Source organism: Protomyctophum bolini (genome assembly GCF_963924005.1).
Source record: "Protomyctophum bolini genome assembly, chromosome: 18".
Taxonomy (NCBI): Eukaryota; Metazoa; Chordata; class Actinopteri; order Myctophiformes; family Myctophidae; genus Protomyctophum; species Protomyctophum bolini.
In genome coordinates, this window is record NC_137879.1 from 35,579,450 (window position 1) to 35,596,247 (window position 16,798).

The following is a 16,798-nucleotide window of genomic DNA, read 5'->3' on the forward strand; positions in this document are numbered from 1 at the left end:
AGACCTTTATTTGATCCTGTGGTCAAATCCAGGTGTTGTTACAGTTGTACATGCGGAGCAAGAGAAACAGAACAGTGCAGCCTCACGTATAAGAGTAGAGGGATGTGACTATAAGAGTCATAAAGACAGAAGTATAGAAATGTGCTAAAGAATGATATGTCAGTTCACACCGAAATTTGTCTTGCGACCCAGCAGCCATGCAGGGTAGACATGTTTGACATCACAGCACAAAGAACAAACACTCGGTGCTTGTAGATCTGCTATTTTTGAAAAATCGTGAAAATTGACATGAACATGAACATGTTCGAGAACAACTGATACATAGAAACATGGGTTTTTCAGAAAACTGGACTGACTGAGTTAGTAATGTAAGCGGTGTACAAGTGCGAGGTTGGGGACATTACGGACAATAATTCTATGACAATGACAAACTTGCTGTCGCCTATTTGGTCGACTGCAGATTTGTTTGGACAAGAAGCTGCTTTTCTTGTGACAGGCTATTCTCCTGCTGTGGTCATAATGAAGGGACATTGAGAAAACCTCAGCTCCTGAAATGAAATCATGGCGCCTAATATTGAAGGGGGGGGGGGGGGGGGGGATTTCCTAGATTGAAATGACTGTGCAAAAATGGAGATATGTTTTGCCAAAGGGACTTTTGTTGCGGCAGATTTTATTTGTCAAGCTTGGGAAATAAGACAGAGTATATAAATCTGAGTTGTAATATAATGAATTATGTAATGTAAACATGCTGTAAAAGCAACTGTGAAATGGTGTCTTATAAACCCATGAGGGTTGGGCACATTGTGTGCAGGACACGGAAATAAACAATCAATCAATCAATCAATCAATAAATAAATAAATCAATATTGACACTGAGCTGGGGGGGAAACTAAAGCCAAGAAATGCTCTGCTATGTTTTTGTATTGTATATTTAAATGCATAAATCCCAATTACCCATACTACAAATGCTTGCATTATTTGTAAGCTCTGAATAATTTAGTTAATAAAGTGTATTTAAAAACAGAAAACCTCTCCTCTCCTCAACAGCATTACTGGCTGTAGCCTGTATAGATATTATAGATTGATCAAGTTCCATATAGTCTACTACTGCTTAATTGCTTAATAGGCGGCAGGCCTATATGATCAGATGATGTTATGGGACAGGGAGAGATCATCTGTAGTGTGCTGATCTGACGAGAGAGAGAGAGAGAGAGAGAGAGAGAGAGAGAGAGAGAGAGAGCTTTATGGTAAACCTACTGAATTATAATTAACACTTGAAGGCAGCCAGGCAGGACAATTTTAAGTGCCGCGCCCGCAAGTGCGTGTGAGTAAAGACTACACGCACGCACGCTCTCTCTCTCTCTCTCTCTCTCTCTCTCTCTCTCTCTATCTCTCTCTCTCTCTCTCTCTCTCTCTCTCTCTCAGCTTCGCGCAGCTTACACGTTCGGTTCTTCGTGTGCAGGGGCTGTGCTGTATAGGCTACGTTATACTGAGTCACGTCACAATTAAGTTATCGATCAAAATAAATTGATCAATTAAATATAATTGTATCCGGAGTCGATCCATTTGGGTATAGGGCTATAGTTTAGGACGTCCTGGGAGTCTTAATTGTGACGTTATTAATTTCTCGTCCATCCTCCAATCTCTTTGATAGACGATCAGAGAAAGTTTGATGGGAGCTTCTTAAGGATTTATTCGTATATGACCGTCTTTTGCTCCGACCTTTTATTGTTGCTTTAAGCTTGCATAGACATACATTGGACAACAACATGACGTCCGAGGTGGAGAAGGACTTGTCCAAACTGCTGCTGATGAAGGACGTGCGGATCCGAGACATGGAGACGCGACTGCGGGAGAGGGACGAGGAGATCCAGGACCTGAGGCGGAAGCTGCACAAGTGCCAGTCGGTTCTCCCTCACGTGCAGGACCCGCTGCACCGGAGCAGCACCACCGCCACCACCGGACCCCGGGTCCGCCTCAGGGGGCAGGGCATCTCGGCCGAGCCGGTGCAGGCGTCCCGGTGCGCCGAGGACTCCGCAGCCCTGAGGAAGTACTCCAAGACTGACAGGTATAGGCTATAGGCAGGCTATACGGTTTGATTGATTTAAATATTAGCCTATTAACAGTTTGCAGAATTACAGTAGCCTATCATTTCATGCACAAACTCAACACAAAGACTGTTAAAGGACCACTTCACCACTTTTCAACGTATCTTCATATAATAGGTCCTCACTAATAATAATCATGATAAAATGGCACGATCTTTTTCTACTCAGTCTGTGTCTCATAGGAGGGCTGTGGGCACTGGGCAGTTTAGAAACCGTCTTCCAGTACCATCATCATTAGGCAGATTTATTTTTAAACAAGATTTATTTTACAAAAATGTTTCGATTTTCATTTTCGCATTGCAACTTTTCAGGACTAGAAAGCCTGCAGTTTCTATATTAGCTTGTATTCCCCATTGATGATGTCATTGGAAGACGGTTTCTGAACTGCCCACAGCCCTCCTATATGAGACACAGACTGAGTAGATTTTTTTCTTTCATTATTATTAGTGTGGACCTATTATATGAAGATAGGTTGAAAAGTGGTGAAGTGGTCCTTTAACTACATTGAGTGGACTACCCAATAAAGCATATACACTTGTTTACAAGAGGGTCCGCATGCAGCTCCACCTTATTGTTCAATTCATCAAAATCGGTGATGATGGATGGCGGCCGGGTGCCACGATGGCTCGCATTTGTAACTTTACTGGTCCAGTAGGCACATGGCTATATATATATAGGCTATACTACACTCTTTATTAAAATATTACATTTTTCGCTCTTGCTGTTGGTTTGTGGCCCCTATACCAAACATTGCAGAAATACTTTTGTACCTGCAGCCAGCTAACACAACATGATGCACTTCACCCGTGCATGGCACTCAAGCTTTGAGAGAGAGAGTGTGTGTGTGTGTGTGTGTGTGTGTGTGTGTGTGTGTGTGTGTGTGTGTGTTTGTGTGTGTGTGTGTGTGTGTGTGTAGTAGCCTACATGTGTGCGTGTGTGCTCGTGTGCACTTTGTCATGACCTTCTTATAGGTTCAAATGATAATCCCCATAAGAGGCAGTGGTTTATAGTGATTTCAGTTATAATAATAATTGTAAGAGAAGAAACCAAACCAAAAATAATTGTACTTCAAATTGAATTCATTTTGCCAGTTTAACCACTTCTCACCTCACTATTTTGGGGCATGTTTGGAGCTAATCTTCTAAATTTGTGTTACAATTCATTGGCCCGTTTCCATCAGGGTTGAACCAGTTCCCTTCTTTTCTCCCCACTCAATTTTGACCCAAAGTAATCGATTCAGAGGTTTGGAATGGAACCAAAATCCATTCTTGCTCCAAAGTTGGCGTGTCACCATTCAGGTTGGACGATGCAGATGTGATATACACCACGTCCCTATAGCTCAATTAGAGATATAAGGAACCAAATGGACCCTTATGGGTCTGTAACTCTGGGTTAAATTAACAGTGGTTTTACAATATAAAGACCAGAGATAGAAATACCATCAAATTCGGGGGACCGTAGCATAATGCGTGTGAATTTGGGGGTCCATGAAATGAATATGTTTCGGAATCACTGCTAGAGCCGTAAAAAAAATCCCCTTTATCGGGGTCACTTGGATAATGTTTTCAAATAGATTTGGGGTTCCTCGACATGAAAAAGTTTGGGAACCACTGTTGGTGGAAAGTTCTGTTGGTGGAAAGGAGGCCATTGTGAGCTTGTAGTTTGGCTATAAGGCGGCTATAGCGGCCCCACTGGGCGGAGACCCCCGGGCAGACCAATGAGATGGAGGGATTACATGGCCTTGGAACGCCTCGGGATCCCCCAGGAGGAAGTTGCTAATGTTGCTCTGGACGGGGGAAATCTGGAGCTCTCTGGTGGAGCTGCATGGTGCCCCCGCAACCCGACTGCGGATAAGCGGTTGAAGATGGATGGATGGGGGCTAGCAGCTAGTGTCCTTGACATGGAAAGGTTTTGTGACCTTGTTGTTGTTGAAAAGTTTCGTGACCTTGTTGTTGAAAAGTTTCGTGACCTTGTTGTTGTTGTTGTGACAGGTGTTGTTTTTGGCAGCAAAAATGTCTATTTTAGTTTAGTCATAGTCTTTGGAATATTTTAGTCACCTGGAATGTTTTAGTGTTGGTCTATAGTTTTAGTCGACTAAATCTGCAGTTCATTAAAGTCGACAAAAATGTATTTTGTCGGGCCTTGATGCCGCCGCAATGCGGCTTGTTTACGCTGCGACTCGTTGTGAGCTTGTAGATCTGCTATTTTCAGAATACAACCAAGTGTAAAATGACTTATACTGGATCTCTCTCCACTATAGTCCCTTCCTAACATTTTTGTCAATTCTGTTGACGAAATTGTCAATACATTTAGCTTAGTTTTTAGTCCATCGTGGCTCAGTTTTCATGTAGTTTCCATTTAGTTTTCGTCAGTGAAAAAAGGGTATAGTCGGCGAACACTTTGGTCAGAATTTGGTCAGAATTTATTGAAAGGATAGCCCCTTGAGACGAGGGGGTCCCGTGTACAGGGAAAAACATTACATACATTACAGTGCAGTTACACAAATAGACAGTGGGCGATAGACAATACAGACATGTACAGATACAGTTTGCTTGCTCATTCTCTCCCACCCACTCCCCCATCCCCCAACTCTTCTTGGACAAGCATATTGAGACTAGTACAGTACAGTGATTTGAAACAGGGGTCAGAGGTAAACAGCAGTATGGGCAGTGTTAGTAGCATGAACAGATTGAACAGGTTGTTTTGAGGTGTGAATAAAGAGAAGTCCTGAAGCGGCCGGGAGAGGTCACAGATCTGAGAGAAAGGGGAAGGTTGTTCCAGTCAAATGGGGCTTTGTAATGGAATGACCTGCGTCCTTTCCGTCTTAGTTTTAGTCGACAAAAACAACACTGGTTGGAGCAAGTGACGTTCATCTTTTGACTCACATTTATGTCCTGCCGTCGCCACCAAAGAAGCACGCCAGGATGAGCTATTATTTATTGTAATAGCTATTTGTAACTTAAAGTAAACGCACTCCTTCTCTACTGCGTGCAGGCCTGGCTGGAAAAAGTCTACTGAAATAGAAAGAATGCTACCGCATACGCCACATGCAAAGTGTATTTATGCTTGACCCCGGCTGAAACATTGGCTTTATTTTGATATTAAATAAACTTTGCATTGGGGGCTAGGCTGTGACTGCATTCTTTAGTTTTCATTTTATAACCTTGTGACGGCTGGAAGACTGGGAGAGAGACGGCCTGTTACGTCTATTGACCTAACTGTATGTACTGTATAGTTTATCATTTTAAAGCACACATTTTTGTGCTTTTCTTTATATTTTTTATGAATATCGGGTTAGGAAATGCCTAAAATCCAATTGCACAAATCAACACACGCAACTTAATCTGCGAGCATAAACAATCTTACTGTAGGCAGGGCCTAAAAAGATCTGCTAATTTCACAGAATGTTCGCCAATACAGGACATGCCCGGGGTCGGCCGGGTCATACCAAAGACTGAAAAATGGGACCCAGTGCCTCCCTGCTTGGCACTCAGCATCAAGGGTTGGATCCGATTCGGGATAAATCCCTGCGGAAATAAGCGTCATGTCCAGGGGGTGTATGTTTGTAAGCTGCCTCACTCTACAGAAACAGAAGATCGGCTCCTGCCCTATATGGGCCTCATGGCTCGACATGGCTTACTTTAAAGGCCATCATTCAGGTTGCATTTTTACCAGCTGCAAGCTGGTCACTATAAGAGCTTGCAGACCGGGTAGTACACACTGGTAGTAGACACTGGAGAAATTGGAACTGCGTGAAATTGGAACGATACAGAGAATAAATTGGAACGATACAGAGAAGAAGGAATGATACAGAGAAGAAATTGACAAATAATGCAGCTGGTAATTAATTGATTTCATCAATTTGGGCTTGTTTATCACATTAACACTTTAGACTAGACTAGAGCAATAGTTTTTGAGTGGTGCAACCACTCCTACAACCAGCAATGTCTGTGTACCTGAGCACCAGTATATGACTATTAGTACCAGTAAGGGGCACCAGAAACAGAGAGAGGGATAGTGCTGCTCTGTTGCCTGCTAATGAGAGAGAGAGAGAGAGAGAGAGAGAGAGAGAGAGAGAGAGAGAGAGAGAGAGAGAGAGAGAGAGAGAGAGATATATAGGTGGGGAACTAATTCTGTAATGGGCCAAATATGGAGCGTGTCTTCAGTGTACATGCAGGAGTTGATGAGGTCAGATCAACATATGGAATGTCAGAACAGGTCAGCTCCATGTATGGAGAGCTAGGGGTGGCAGCGGGGGCAGTGTCTTGATGATGTCACGTGGCATGACCATATATGGTCAGGCGTGACCAACAAACCAACGGGAAATGCACCTGCGGTCACAATAATGCAAGATGCATACTCCGCTGTATATTATATGATAATGTAATAATAATGTTTACACTGTAATACTGTATACATGAAGACACTGCATGTGCAATGCACACACACACACACACACACACACACACACACACACACACACACACACGCACACACACACACAGGCTTATTATGTTTTCAATGTGCACTCATGAATGTCTGATAAGAGCATTGAGAGAGTGAGACATAGACAGAACTAAAGAACTGTGTGTGTGTGTGTGTGTGTGTGTGTGTGTGTGTGTGTGTGTGTGTGTGTGTGTGTGTGTGCGTGTGCGTGCGCCGTGTCTTTTGTGTGAGCTGTAAAGATAATAATGAGGCCTCACACAGTCACACACACACACACACACACACACACACACACACACACACACACACACACACACACACACACACACACTTCGGTTGCTGTTGTATACTTAATTAAAATCAAACCTACAAAGTGACTGCATAACTAAGTGTGCATGCGTGCGTGAGTGCACTGTATTTTTGTATCTGTTATCACACCTCCTGTGAGTAGGTGACTGATTCAATTACAGACAATTTGTACTGCTCCTCTCTTCTCCGCTCCTCTCCTCCTGTCCCCTCTTCTCTTCTCTTCTCTTCTCTTCTCTTCTCTTCTCTTCTCTTCTCTTCTCTTCTCCTCTCCTCTCCTCTCCTCTCCTCTCCTGTCCGTTTTGCTGGTCATGCTTAATGTATGCCCTGTCATAATACGACAAAGGCTTCCCAGGGTGCAGGAGGTTGACAGGGACAGCGGGTTCTCCCATGTTCGACCTTTCAAACGGAGAGCTGTGGTGATGGGTAATAAATACAGTTGACATTATATACACATTACAGTTGGTTGATACACTGTATTCCTCAATATACATAGTATCGCATATATACAGTTGGATGATAATTAATTTATAAGACAGACATTGCTTTCATTATTTCTAACTTGTTATGTAGTTTTTTTTCTTCGATGAAAAACTAACAACAAAAAAACATGTTGAACTTCATCATTATCATTCACTGCCAGAGTAAATGTAACTGTTGTTTAATTGTAATGTTTCTGCTCTGGTAATATAACTCTATACTGTACATTATTCCATTTATGTTTCACTGGGAACTTGTTGTCATGGTGTTATTAGGGCAATTGCATTGTAATGACAAGAATCAACCTGTAGATGGTAGCATAGACCAGTGGTCATATTTATTATTATACCAAAGGCCAGACTTTTCTGAAAAACCTCATGTTTCTATGTCAGTGGTGCTCAACCTTTTTCATGTCAAGGACCCACAGAATTATCTGTATTTGGCCTATCTGAAAATGTGTAGTTCCAGGGATCCCCCCAGAAGCAAAGGTATGAGTTAAAACATCCACTGTGAAAGAATATATTCAAAGATGGTTTATGTTGAGAATGATACGCCTGAGCTGCCGTGACTCCCAGACTACAATTCCCATAGTTCTCTTTTCTACCAGCTATAGTTGCATTCTGGAGTTAGGAGTTGAGTGGCTGCTATAGAAAGAAGTGAACTCTTAATAATTAACAATGGAAATATCTATATAATGAAACTATTACTATACATGTACTATACATGCTTCGAACATGCTGTCCAAGGACCCCAGGGGTCCTGGACAGCATGTTCGAAGCCCCTCCAGCATGTTTCCCCAGCTAAATTATTGATATTTAATCTTCACCATTATTTCATGTATACAAGTGAAGTGAAAAAACATGAAGGGATACTTATATTTTCACTGTTCTCTCTATACCGAAAGTACCTGGTTCTTCTCAAAGTGTGGGCCGGGGACCCCCAGCTTCCAGGGGGTCCCCAGCTGCAAATCACTGGTAGTTTGGAACCAAATGGACCCTATAATGGGTCATTCATTCTCAGAGTTAAATAAACACTGAGGATTTTACAGCGCTAGATTATGGTCCCGGAGATAAAACAATAATGTTTTATCAAATGTGTGACTGATGCATATCAAACTGGGGGTCCTTGAAATAAATATTCTATTATGGGGGTGCCTGGCGGCTGGCGTATATATTTTCAATGGTGGTCCGTGGGCTAATTATCAATGTGGGCCTGTGGGGGTCCTTGACATGGAAAGTTTGAGAACGACTGACGTAAAGTAAGAAATTCCGGACCACATGGCAGGCCATATCGGACCAGAGAAAAACATCTTATGAAATGCATGGGGGATTGTTTAAATAATAATGTATACAGCCGTATACAGAGTATGAAATTTGTTTTAGTATAGGAGATAATATAAGCCCTATTTAAACGGTTTAGACAAGCTGTCTAAAAAAAAAAATCATGTCAAGGACAGCTACATTGATGTGTATTTGGCAGCGTCTGAAGTGCCAAGCTCCCCATATAATATTTGTGGTGTTAAAAATGTTGTGGCTGGGGGTCTCTGGACGCCACACTCTAGAGAACCATGCACCGGTTTATAGCGGAAAATAATAAATGCGTTTTTGCCTTGCATGCCTCACCGAACAGTATTAGCACATGTGTGTGATTGGTGGGGCATATGGCAAATGGAAGATTAATGAAATAGGATGGGCGACGGATGGGGTGTTTATTTCCGTCTGGCATGTGACACGTGGCCAGCACTCCAATTTGGCATCCGAGGTTAGGCTGACGATGGCCCCGGCTTCTGTTCTCCTCATCTGCTCTGTTGCGTATCCTCCTCTCCTCTGCTCTCCTCTGCTCTCCTCTCTTCTCCTCTCTTCTCCTCTCCTCTCCTCTCCTCTCCTCTCCTCTCCTCTGTGTGATGTGAGGGATATATCATTACAGGCTATTACCGTTTCATTCCACTGTTCAGTTCCATCAGGCAGGTGCATTCCAACGCACGCCACACACGCACGCGCACACGCGCGCACGCACACACACGCGCACGCAGGTGAACCAGATTGGCCACACAACACGTCACGGTCACAGCTAGTCGGTTAGACTCACATTAAACGCTTGGATAAATAAATGGATACACATCTCATCTGTGCGTATACGTGTACATCGCACGCACCGCACGGTGTATAGTAGCCTACAGACTACAGGAGAGAGAGAGAGAGAGAGAGAGAGAGGGGGGCGGGGGGTGGAGTGTGTATAGTGTGGAGAGTAGGCAGCGGCAGCCTATACGAAAAATGGAAGAAACTAATAAAGAGAGAGAGAGAGAGAGATATGGGGAATTTCCTATATTGAACGAACAACAACTAAGCAACAGACAACTGCGTTGACTTCAAACAAAGACATGGTGGAAGTTTCCCAGGCGCGTGCGGCGTGCATGTATGCACGCTTGACATCGCTTGTATGAATTGCGTCTCCTCTCCTCGCGCCGGCCGGGCTCTGGTCTCATGCGCGAGCTGCTCTCATCAACACACCTGTTGAAGACTCGGAGCGGAGCGGAAATAAGGAAAGGGGGATTCATTTGTATCTTTCTCTGTGTGGAACTGAACGAACGCCGTGGAGACATTGGACTACACACACACGAACAAAGGCATATTATTCCAGCGGAGCGGATATATCAGTGTGTTGTCTTTATATCTTTGTTCTTCATTTTTGCTGCAGTCAGTATCGGTGCATGTCTTGACGTCTCTGCACGAACTTCTCAGAACAACAACAACAACACTGCCCTGTGCCGTGCGCTCGTTTTGAACGCCATGCTTTCTCCCAACTTTCAAATAGGTTAATTATTTCCTTTGAAAACCCCAAGGAATTTTGCTTATTACTTTGGGGGGGGGGGGGGGGGAGGAGGAAAGGAAAGCAATAAAAACATGGGCACGTTGCGGGACCTGCAGTACGCGCTGCAGGAGAAGATCGAGGAGCTGCGGCAGCGCGACGCGCTCATCGACGAGCTGGAGCTGGAGCTGGACCAGAAGGACGAGCTGATCCAGAGGCTGCAGAACGAGCTGGACAAGTACCGCTCCGTCATCAGACCCGCCACGGCCGCCCAGACCCAGCAGCAGCAGGTGCACCAGCAGAGCGTCCTGCTCCAGCCGCAGCACCTCCTCCTCCAGCCTCAGCCCCTGCTCCAGCCTCAGCCCCCCCAGCAGCTGCAGCAGCAGCAGGACCAGCTGCAGTGCCGGACCAAGCGGCAGGCCATCTCCGGCGAGCCCACCGCCTTCGACGTCATCGCGCTCAGCCATGTCACCCTGCCCTTCTACCCCAAGAGCCCCCAGTAGGTGGACGTACATCATGAGCAACACCTGTATAGGCCTATATTAACGTGTGTGTGTGTATGTGTTTTTTATAAGCTGGGCAAATAGGCTTACAAACTGTCACTGTCAATGTCATTATTAGTGTGTGTGTGTGTGTGTGTGTGTGTGTGTGTGTGAGAGAGAGAAAAAGTTCAACTTTGATTCTTCTGACTACACATAGTATCAGTGAATATATAGTATCATCACGTGATTCTTTGTTTGACCCAACTCTAATGTGTGCGTCTCAAAGAGTGATTATTGTCAGAATCACAGAAAAAGCTTAGCATATATTTGGGCGGTCCCGTTTTAAACTTTCACAACATTGGTGGCTGTTGCAATTACACAATAGCCTATACTTAACTGCATGCTGTGATGAAATAACCATACAATGTATAACAACCATGGCTGTATGTTCTCTAATGCCATTCCGATGGTAAGCTGCTGTGTCTTCACCGTACAGTATATAATTGTATATAAACTAGAGAGCGGACAGGCGTTTTGTTGGCTCGATATGTTGGCTCGATATAATTGGTTGGCTTGGCTCTTATTAGAGTATCTCCCGCGGTGCTCTTGTGGCATATAGATATAAAAAAAATATATTGATGCCTCATTGGCCGCTGCAGGTCAAGCGGAAGGCAGGAAGTGAAGCGGAAGTGCCATATAGGGAAGCGCTGAAGGCATGCTGCATGCGTCGCTGCCCAATATTGGCCAGTAGTCGTCGGGTTGAGTGACAGCCAGAGCCACATAGAGCAAAGCCCAATTCCGATACCGCAACTTTCACACTCGCTCACTCTCCTCGCGTCCTCCACTCTCCCCTTAGCCCCTGCACCCCCATGAGCGAGGAGGAGAGGATTCGATGCGAGGACAGAGTGGTGGAGTGTTTTTTTTTTGCCTCATATAGGATCGGAACGTATACTATACGCTGTCGTTTCAAAGCGACGGCACATTCCGCGATCACTTATTTACGTGTATCAATTAAATTCATTGCCAAAGCAAAAGTGGAACAATACAATTTGTCACACAGCTGGATCACTGGAACCATTTGCCGTTGATGAATAGTATAGTGTGTATACAGAATGGGAGAATAGAAAATGCATCAATGTGTATATTGGCCACATCGTTGTATCTTACTATTGGGTAACATGTGCATTGTGCAAGGCAATCTTTTCCTGAAATAGCGAATTGGCGCCGGGATGCGCAAACTTATGATGATTATGAAGGGAATTCCTGACCTGCCCCGCAGCCCACGTTCCTTTTTGCTCGTATTTGCTCGCTTTGTATACACTCTCAGAGTTACAGACCTGTAAGAGTCCCATTTGTACACTCTTAGAGTTACAGACCTGTAAGAGTCCATTTGTACACTATCAGAGTTACAGACCGTAAGAGTCCATTTGTACACTCTCACAGTTGTAAGAGTCCGTATACACTCTCACAGTTACAGACTTGTAAGAGTCCATTTGTATCAGAGAGGGTCCAACACTCTCAGTTACAGACCTGTGAGGGTTCATAAATGGTTCCATTTAAAGATGCACTGAACGATCGGCCGCTGATCAAAATGGCTGGTTTCATAATCAAACTGGCGCATCGGTGTCACTGGTGCTGAGAAACACGCTTTCATGCTAGATCAAATTAATTCACTTCTCTGGAGAACGGAGCTGATGGGACTTACTTGGGAGTATAGCGCTCAGAGAGCACCTGCGAGAAGCGAGACTCATTGCTCCGGCTCGTCTTCCGAGGATTTGTGCTCATTGTGCTGTGTAATTGGAAGTTGGATTTGGAATAATCTCCACATGAAACTGGAAATTATAGTCAAACATCTATTTGTCTTTGTTTCAATCTTATTGCAACAAGACGGAGACATGTGACGTGGAGGAAGATTTACCATGCACGTGAGGGAGAAATCCATATAATGTATACTGTATATAAATGTTTTAGTTTAGTTTTTAGATTTAGCCTTAATTGAAAAATATACAGTAGATTGATGGGAATCGGGGGGAGAGAGATTATGGGCGGGGGGGAAAGACATGCAGCAAAGGTCGTCTGGATCGGGACTCGAACCCACAACACGCTGTTTTACCAGCCTATAGGTGCCCGGGCCGCTAGGCCGGACCGGGCCAAAATAAATGGGTTTAACGTCGTTTTTTATCATGCAAACTGCCCAGCGTGACATTTTATCAATTGGAATGTAAATGAGCTCTGGAAACAACGATGCCTTCATCGTCTCATTTCACTCACTGTATAAACACCTATAAGGTGCAAACATACATGCCAAACATGTTTATTTTTGCATTTCTCACCTGTGTTTAACACCATCCAGTCACATGTCTAATCTAGGGTTATGTCATGGGTTATTCTGTTGCCTTTGCATGTCAGTGTTGATGTAAATGTTGGGAGCTGGATGCTGGAGTTTTGAACAGTACAACAATTGTTGTTTTTTTGTTTAGTTTTTTTGTCAAGGACCCCCATATTGATATTTATTTGGCCGTGGACTCCCATTTGGAAATGTTTGGTGTTTTGAGATAAAAAAGGAGGGGGGGGGAGCCTAATGAGGATTATATTCACGAAGAAAAGCATAATCTGAACGCAATATCCGATCATTCAAATGCAGGGATGACGTGTTATAGAGCAGGGGTTCTCAACGTTTTTGGCTGTCAAAATCAACACTGCTGTCTCACACTCGCTTTCTGGGTCTTTCTGTGTATCTCTGGCTAGATCATACATGTACAGTATAAAGTGGGAGCGAATAAGCCAACGCATAAAGTATGGCTGGGGATGCACACGCAGCTTAGACACACTAACGGACAGACATGCAGAAACAATGGTGTTGAACGGTCGGACATGCGGTCGGACATGCACGGCTCCCGTGCTTGCGGTTAGGGTTTGAGGTACTGTAGGTTGTCAGTCTATTATGACAGACAGTCGGACCAATATTATGTCTAAACTAAAGCCTGTAGACAAAACGGGAAAGGGAGCACACCAGTGTTGTTGAGGTGCTGCAGGCCTAAGGCAGTAAACAAGTAAAAATAAGAAAAAAAGGCCACACACTCGTAACCACGATGCTGTATATTTATTAAGAAACGTTTCGACTTCAGGGATTTTTTTAAACTAAAGCCTGTACCCATGAGTTAAAGTGGTAAAAAGTATTGTGATGCCATTGACTTATTACTCATGCTGGAGAGTGGAGACCCCCTGGAACCACCCCAAGAACCACCGCTATTAGTAGCCTTGGAAACCCAGACGATTTCCAGGGAGGGGAAAAAAAGTCCAACCGAGTCCACTTCAATTCGGTATATAAAGAAAGGCCCAGGAAATAAATAAATCTATCTATCTATCTATAGAGTAGGGCAAACGTCGATCACTCTCTGCTGAATTCTGATCATCTGCACCTTTGTTAAATTGACACACACGCGCACACTCTCTCTCTCTCTCTCTGTCGCTCTAATTAATTAGTCTCATGTCGCGCAGGTGTGTCTAGATTCTCACATAGGAGCTGCCTATGCCATAGAAAGCATAGGTGGACCCCAGCCCCAGGCTACTGCTGTAGTCGGGGGCTTTCAGGGATTCTTGTTCCCCTGGCAGACTTGTCTGGTTTCCAGGCTACCGCTGTAGAAGTCTCAAGAGGGTGAGAGTGAATGTCGTTATGTCAGAGCAGCTGTCACCAGGACTGCTGTGTGTCAAATAATCGTCGAGTAATCATCAACTTTGAAGGGAAAATGCATTCAAATGTATTGTAAAAAATCACACCCGTGTGAACTGAGTGGTGCAACACCCCCCCCCCTCTCCCTCTCTCTCTCTCTCTCTCTCTCTCTCTCTCTCTCTCTCTCATTAGCAGGCAACAGTGCAGCACTCTCTCTCTCTCTTTCTGGCACAACAGCGCCCCTACTGGTGCTCATTAACGTCACACGGACACATAGGTGAACAACACATAGGTGAACACGGACATTGCTGTTCCTTCGAGTGGTTGCACCACTCAAAAAATATATATACCTGTGCAGCCCTACATTGTCTGAAACGTTTCCACATCACAGTGACACAACTGACAATTCCCAGAGTATCTTTATTCTAGTCTCCAGTCTAGTCACCCTCAGGCATACATCCATGTTTGAGTGTGCTGCTGTCAGTACATGTTGTATTATTGATGATCGCTCGTGCTACTGAAACACTCGCGGGATTCATGTACTGGTCCGCTATAGGCTATATTCATGATATATTCAAGTAGTCCACAATCTTCGAATGCTATACAGAGTCTGGAACGGCACCTCCCGAAATCCGAGTAAGGAAGCTGCCATTTCCGTCAACATATTTGAAACAAACATTTAATTTTATTGAGTTGTGTACAACCACTCCCTTACGGAGTTACAGTATGTGTGTGGGTACTGGGTAGCTGGCTGGCTGGCTGGGTGGGTGGGTGGCTGGGTCTGAGCACGAAAACAGCATGGTGGTTTTTCACCACCTGTGCGCAACCTAACACAAACACACACACACGCACATATTGACTGTATATATGATGATTTCGGGTGTACCAGTACAGTACACTGACAGTACAGTACAGTACAGTACAGTACAGTACAGTATAGGGTACAGTAGAGGGACCCCGACACAGTAACTCTGTAATTTTTCAACCGTTCCGGACGCGGGGGCCGCACGCCGGAACCGGGCCGTTGCACCACTCACTTCACACGGGTGTGATTGTTTTATTTCTGCTAAGCAGCAAGCTATAGTTATATACTTAGTATGTATTAGGACAAGACGGAAGTGTGGAGGAGGCTCCACTTCTGCTTCATTGCTTACTCATGATAGAGCTTCCATTGCTCCAGACTGTATATGACGGATCCATTTGAAAATTGTCGAGAGGCAACAGTCTGGCAAGTAGAACTATACTAAGGTACATAAACCACGTAAAATAATGGTTCAATCTGCAACTGTTTAGATATAGCTTTTCACCTTATTGTCCAGAGTAAATTAAAGGCGACATTTGCGACATGACCTACATTTATTACTTTTTGTAAAACGGACAAGTTCTATTACATTCAATACCAAAGAGCAGGAATGCAATTTCTGAGCTCAGGTGGCAACGACTGTCCTATCCTCTTCACACGAATAACTACAGAAGCCAGCATGAAATCGTTATCAGGGCACATCCTGACATTTGATTCAGTATATATAGGGCTATACTCCTCAGCTGCTTGCTTCATAATGATGACTCTGAGCATGGGCCTGTGGCGCTTGAGCTTTAACCGAATCTATGCCAGACCCTGCACGGTTTTCTCGGGATTCGTGCTCGCAACCTCCTTTGCCAACACGATACATTTTTGGGTTTGTTTAATGTCATTTAATCCAGAATAAGTTGTATTTTATTTATCGTTTTTACCATCCATCGTTAGCCTCCGGTTGCTCCCATGGTGTGTAGGTACTAGTCATGGAATATCCACAATGTCATTGTTCACACACACACGCACAAGATCTAAAGCATGTTCATTATAGCTTGATAAAACATTAATTCGAGGTCGCGCTATGCGTAATGATAGTCCGAGCGGCGGAACATGGCCGTGAACGAGCCTGGTGCGACAAAGGAGGGCAGATCACTTTCGGGTCGGCTGGATTAGGGCTCTTCTTCTTTGCTTATGTCTCTGGCATTTCTCTGGCACTATAGCCTCACGTTACCGCCTGTATTAACGGGAGGGAATGTGTTTTAACTACATACTGTACAGTAGCCTCTGTAGGCAGCAGCCTTGGGCTGTTGCCTACAGTCTCCGATATTTCATAATAATAATTAAAAAAAAAAGTAATAGCCAAAATATAGGCTAATAAGTAAGGCTGCATGATATATCGAACATGTACCTTCATCAGAGTGGAGAATATAAGTATAAATCAAGTTGAGCAAAGCCACTCTTCTCTGCCCCTCTCTCTAACTGACACGGTTAACGATCGCTTGTTAAGTGCCTGCCAGACAGACAATCAGATGAAATGAAGGCAGTTGTAGAGTATAGAGTGTAGACTAGTGAACTGAACATTATATCAAGTAATTCATACCCTTATGAAAGTACTTATCCCCAAATCCAAATGGATTTCATTTTCCATCCTGAATGGCAGTAACTAGCATACAATGAGAACTGAGAAGATCTCCACAAA

The 16,798-nt window shown here is 44.2% G+C and overlaps 1 protein-coding gene across 3 annotated transcripts in view; it reads left to right on the top strand.

The window, feature by feature from the left end:
* Positions 1 to 10,243: 10,243 nt before the first annotated feature.
* prkg1 (protein kinase cGMP-dependent 1) overlaps positions 10,244 to 16,798 on the top strand; it is a gene marked incomplete at its 5' end in the record, with an annotated part of 198,903 nt that continues 192,348 nt past the window's right edge. Inside the window, 2 exons of one of the 3 annotated variants that reach the window (XM_080788789.1) lie at positions 10,244 to 10,453; positions 10,538 to 10,647. In XM_080788789.1, coding sequence (XP_080644915.1) covers positions 10,244 to 10,453; positions 10,538 to 10,647 — 320 coding nt within the window. Of the gene's footprint in view, positions 10,648 to 16,798 lie in introns of all 3 variants that reach the window. The other 2 variants (XM_080788788.1, XM_080788787.1) reach the window with 2 other exon arrangements.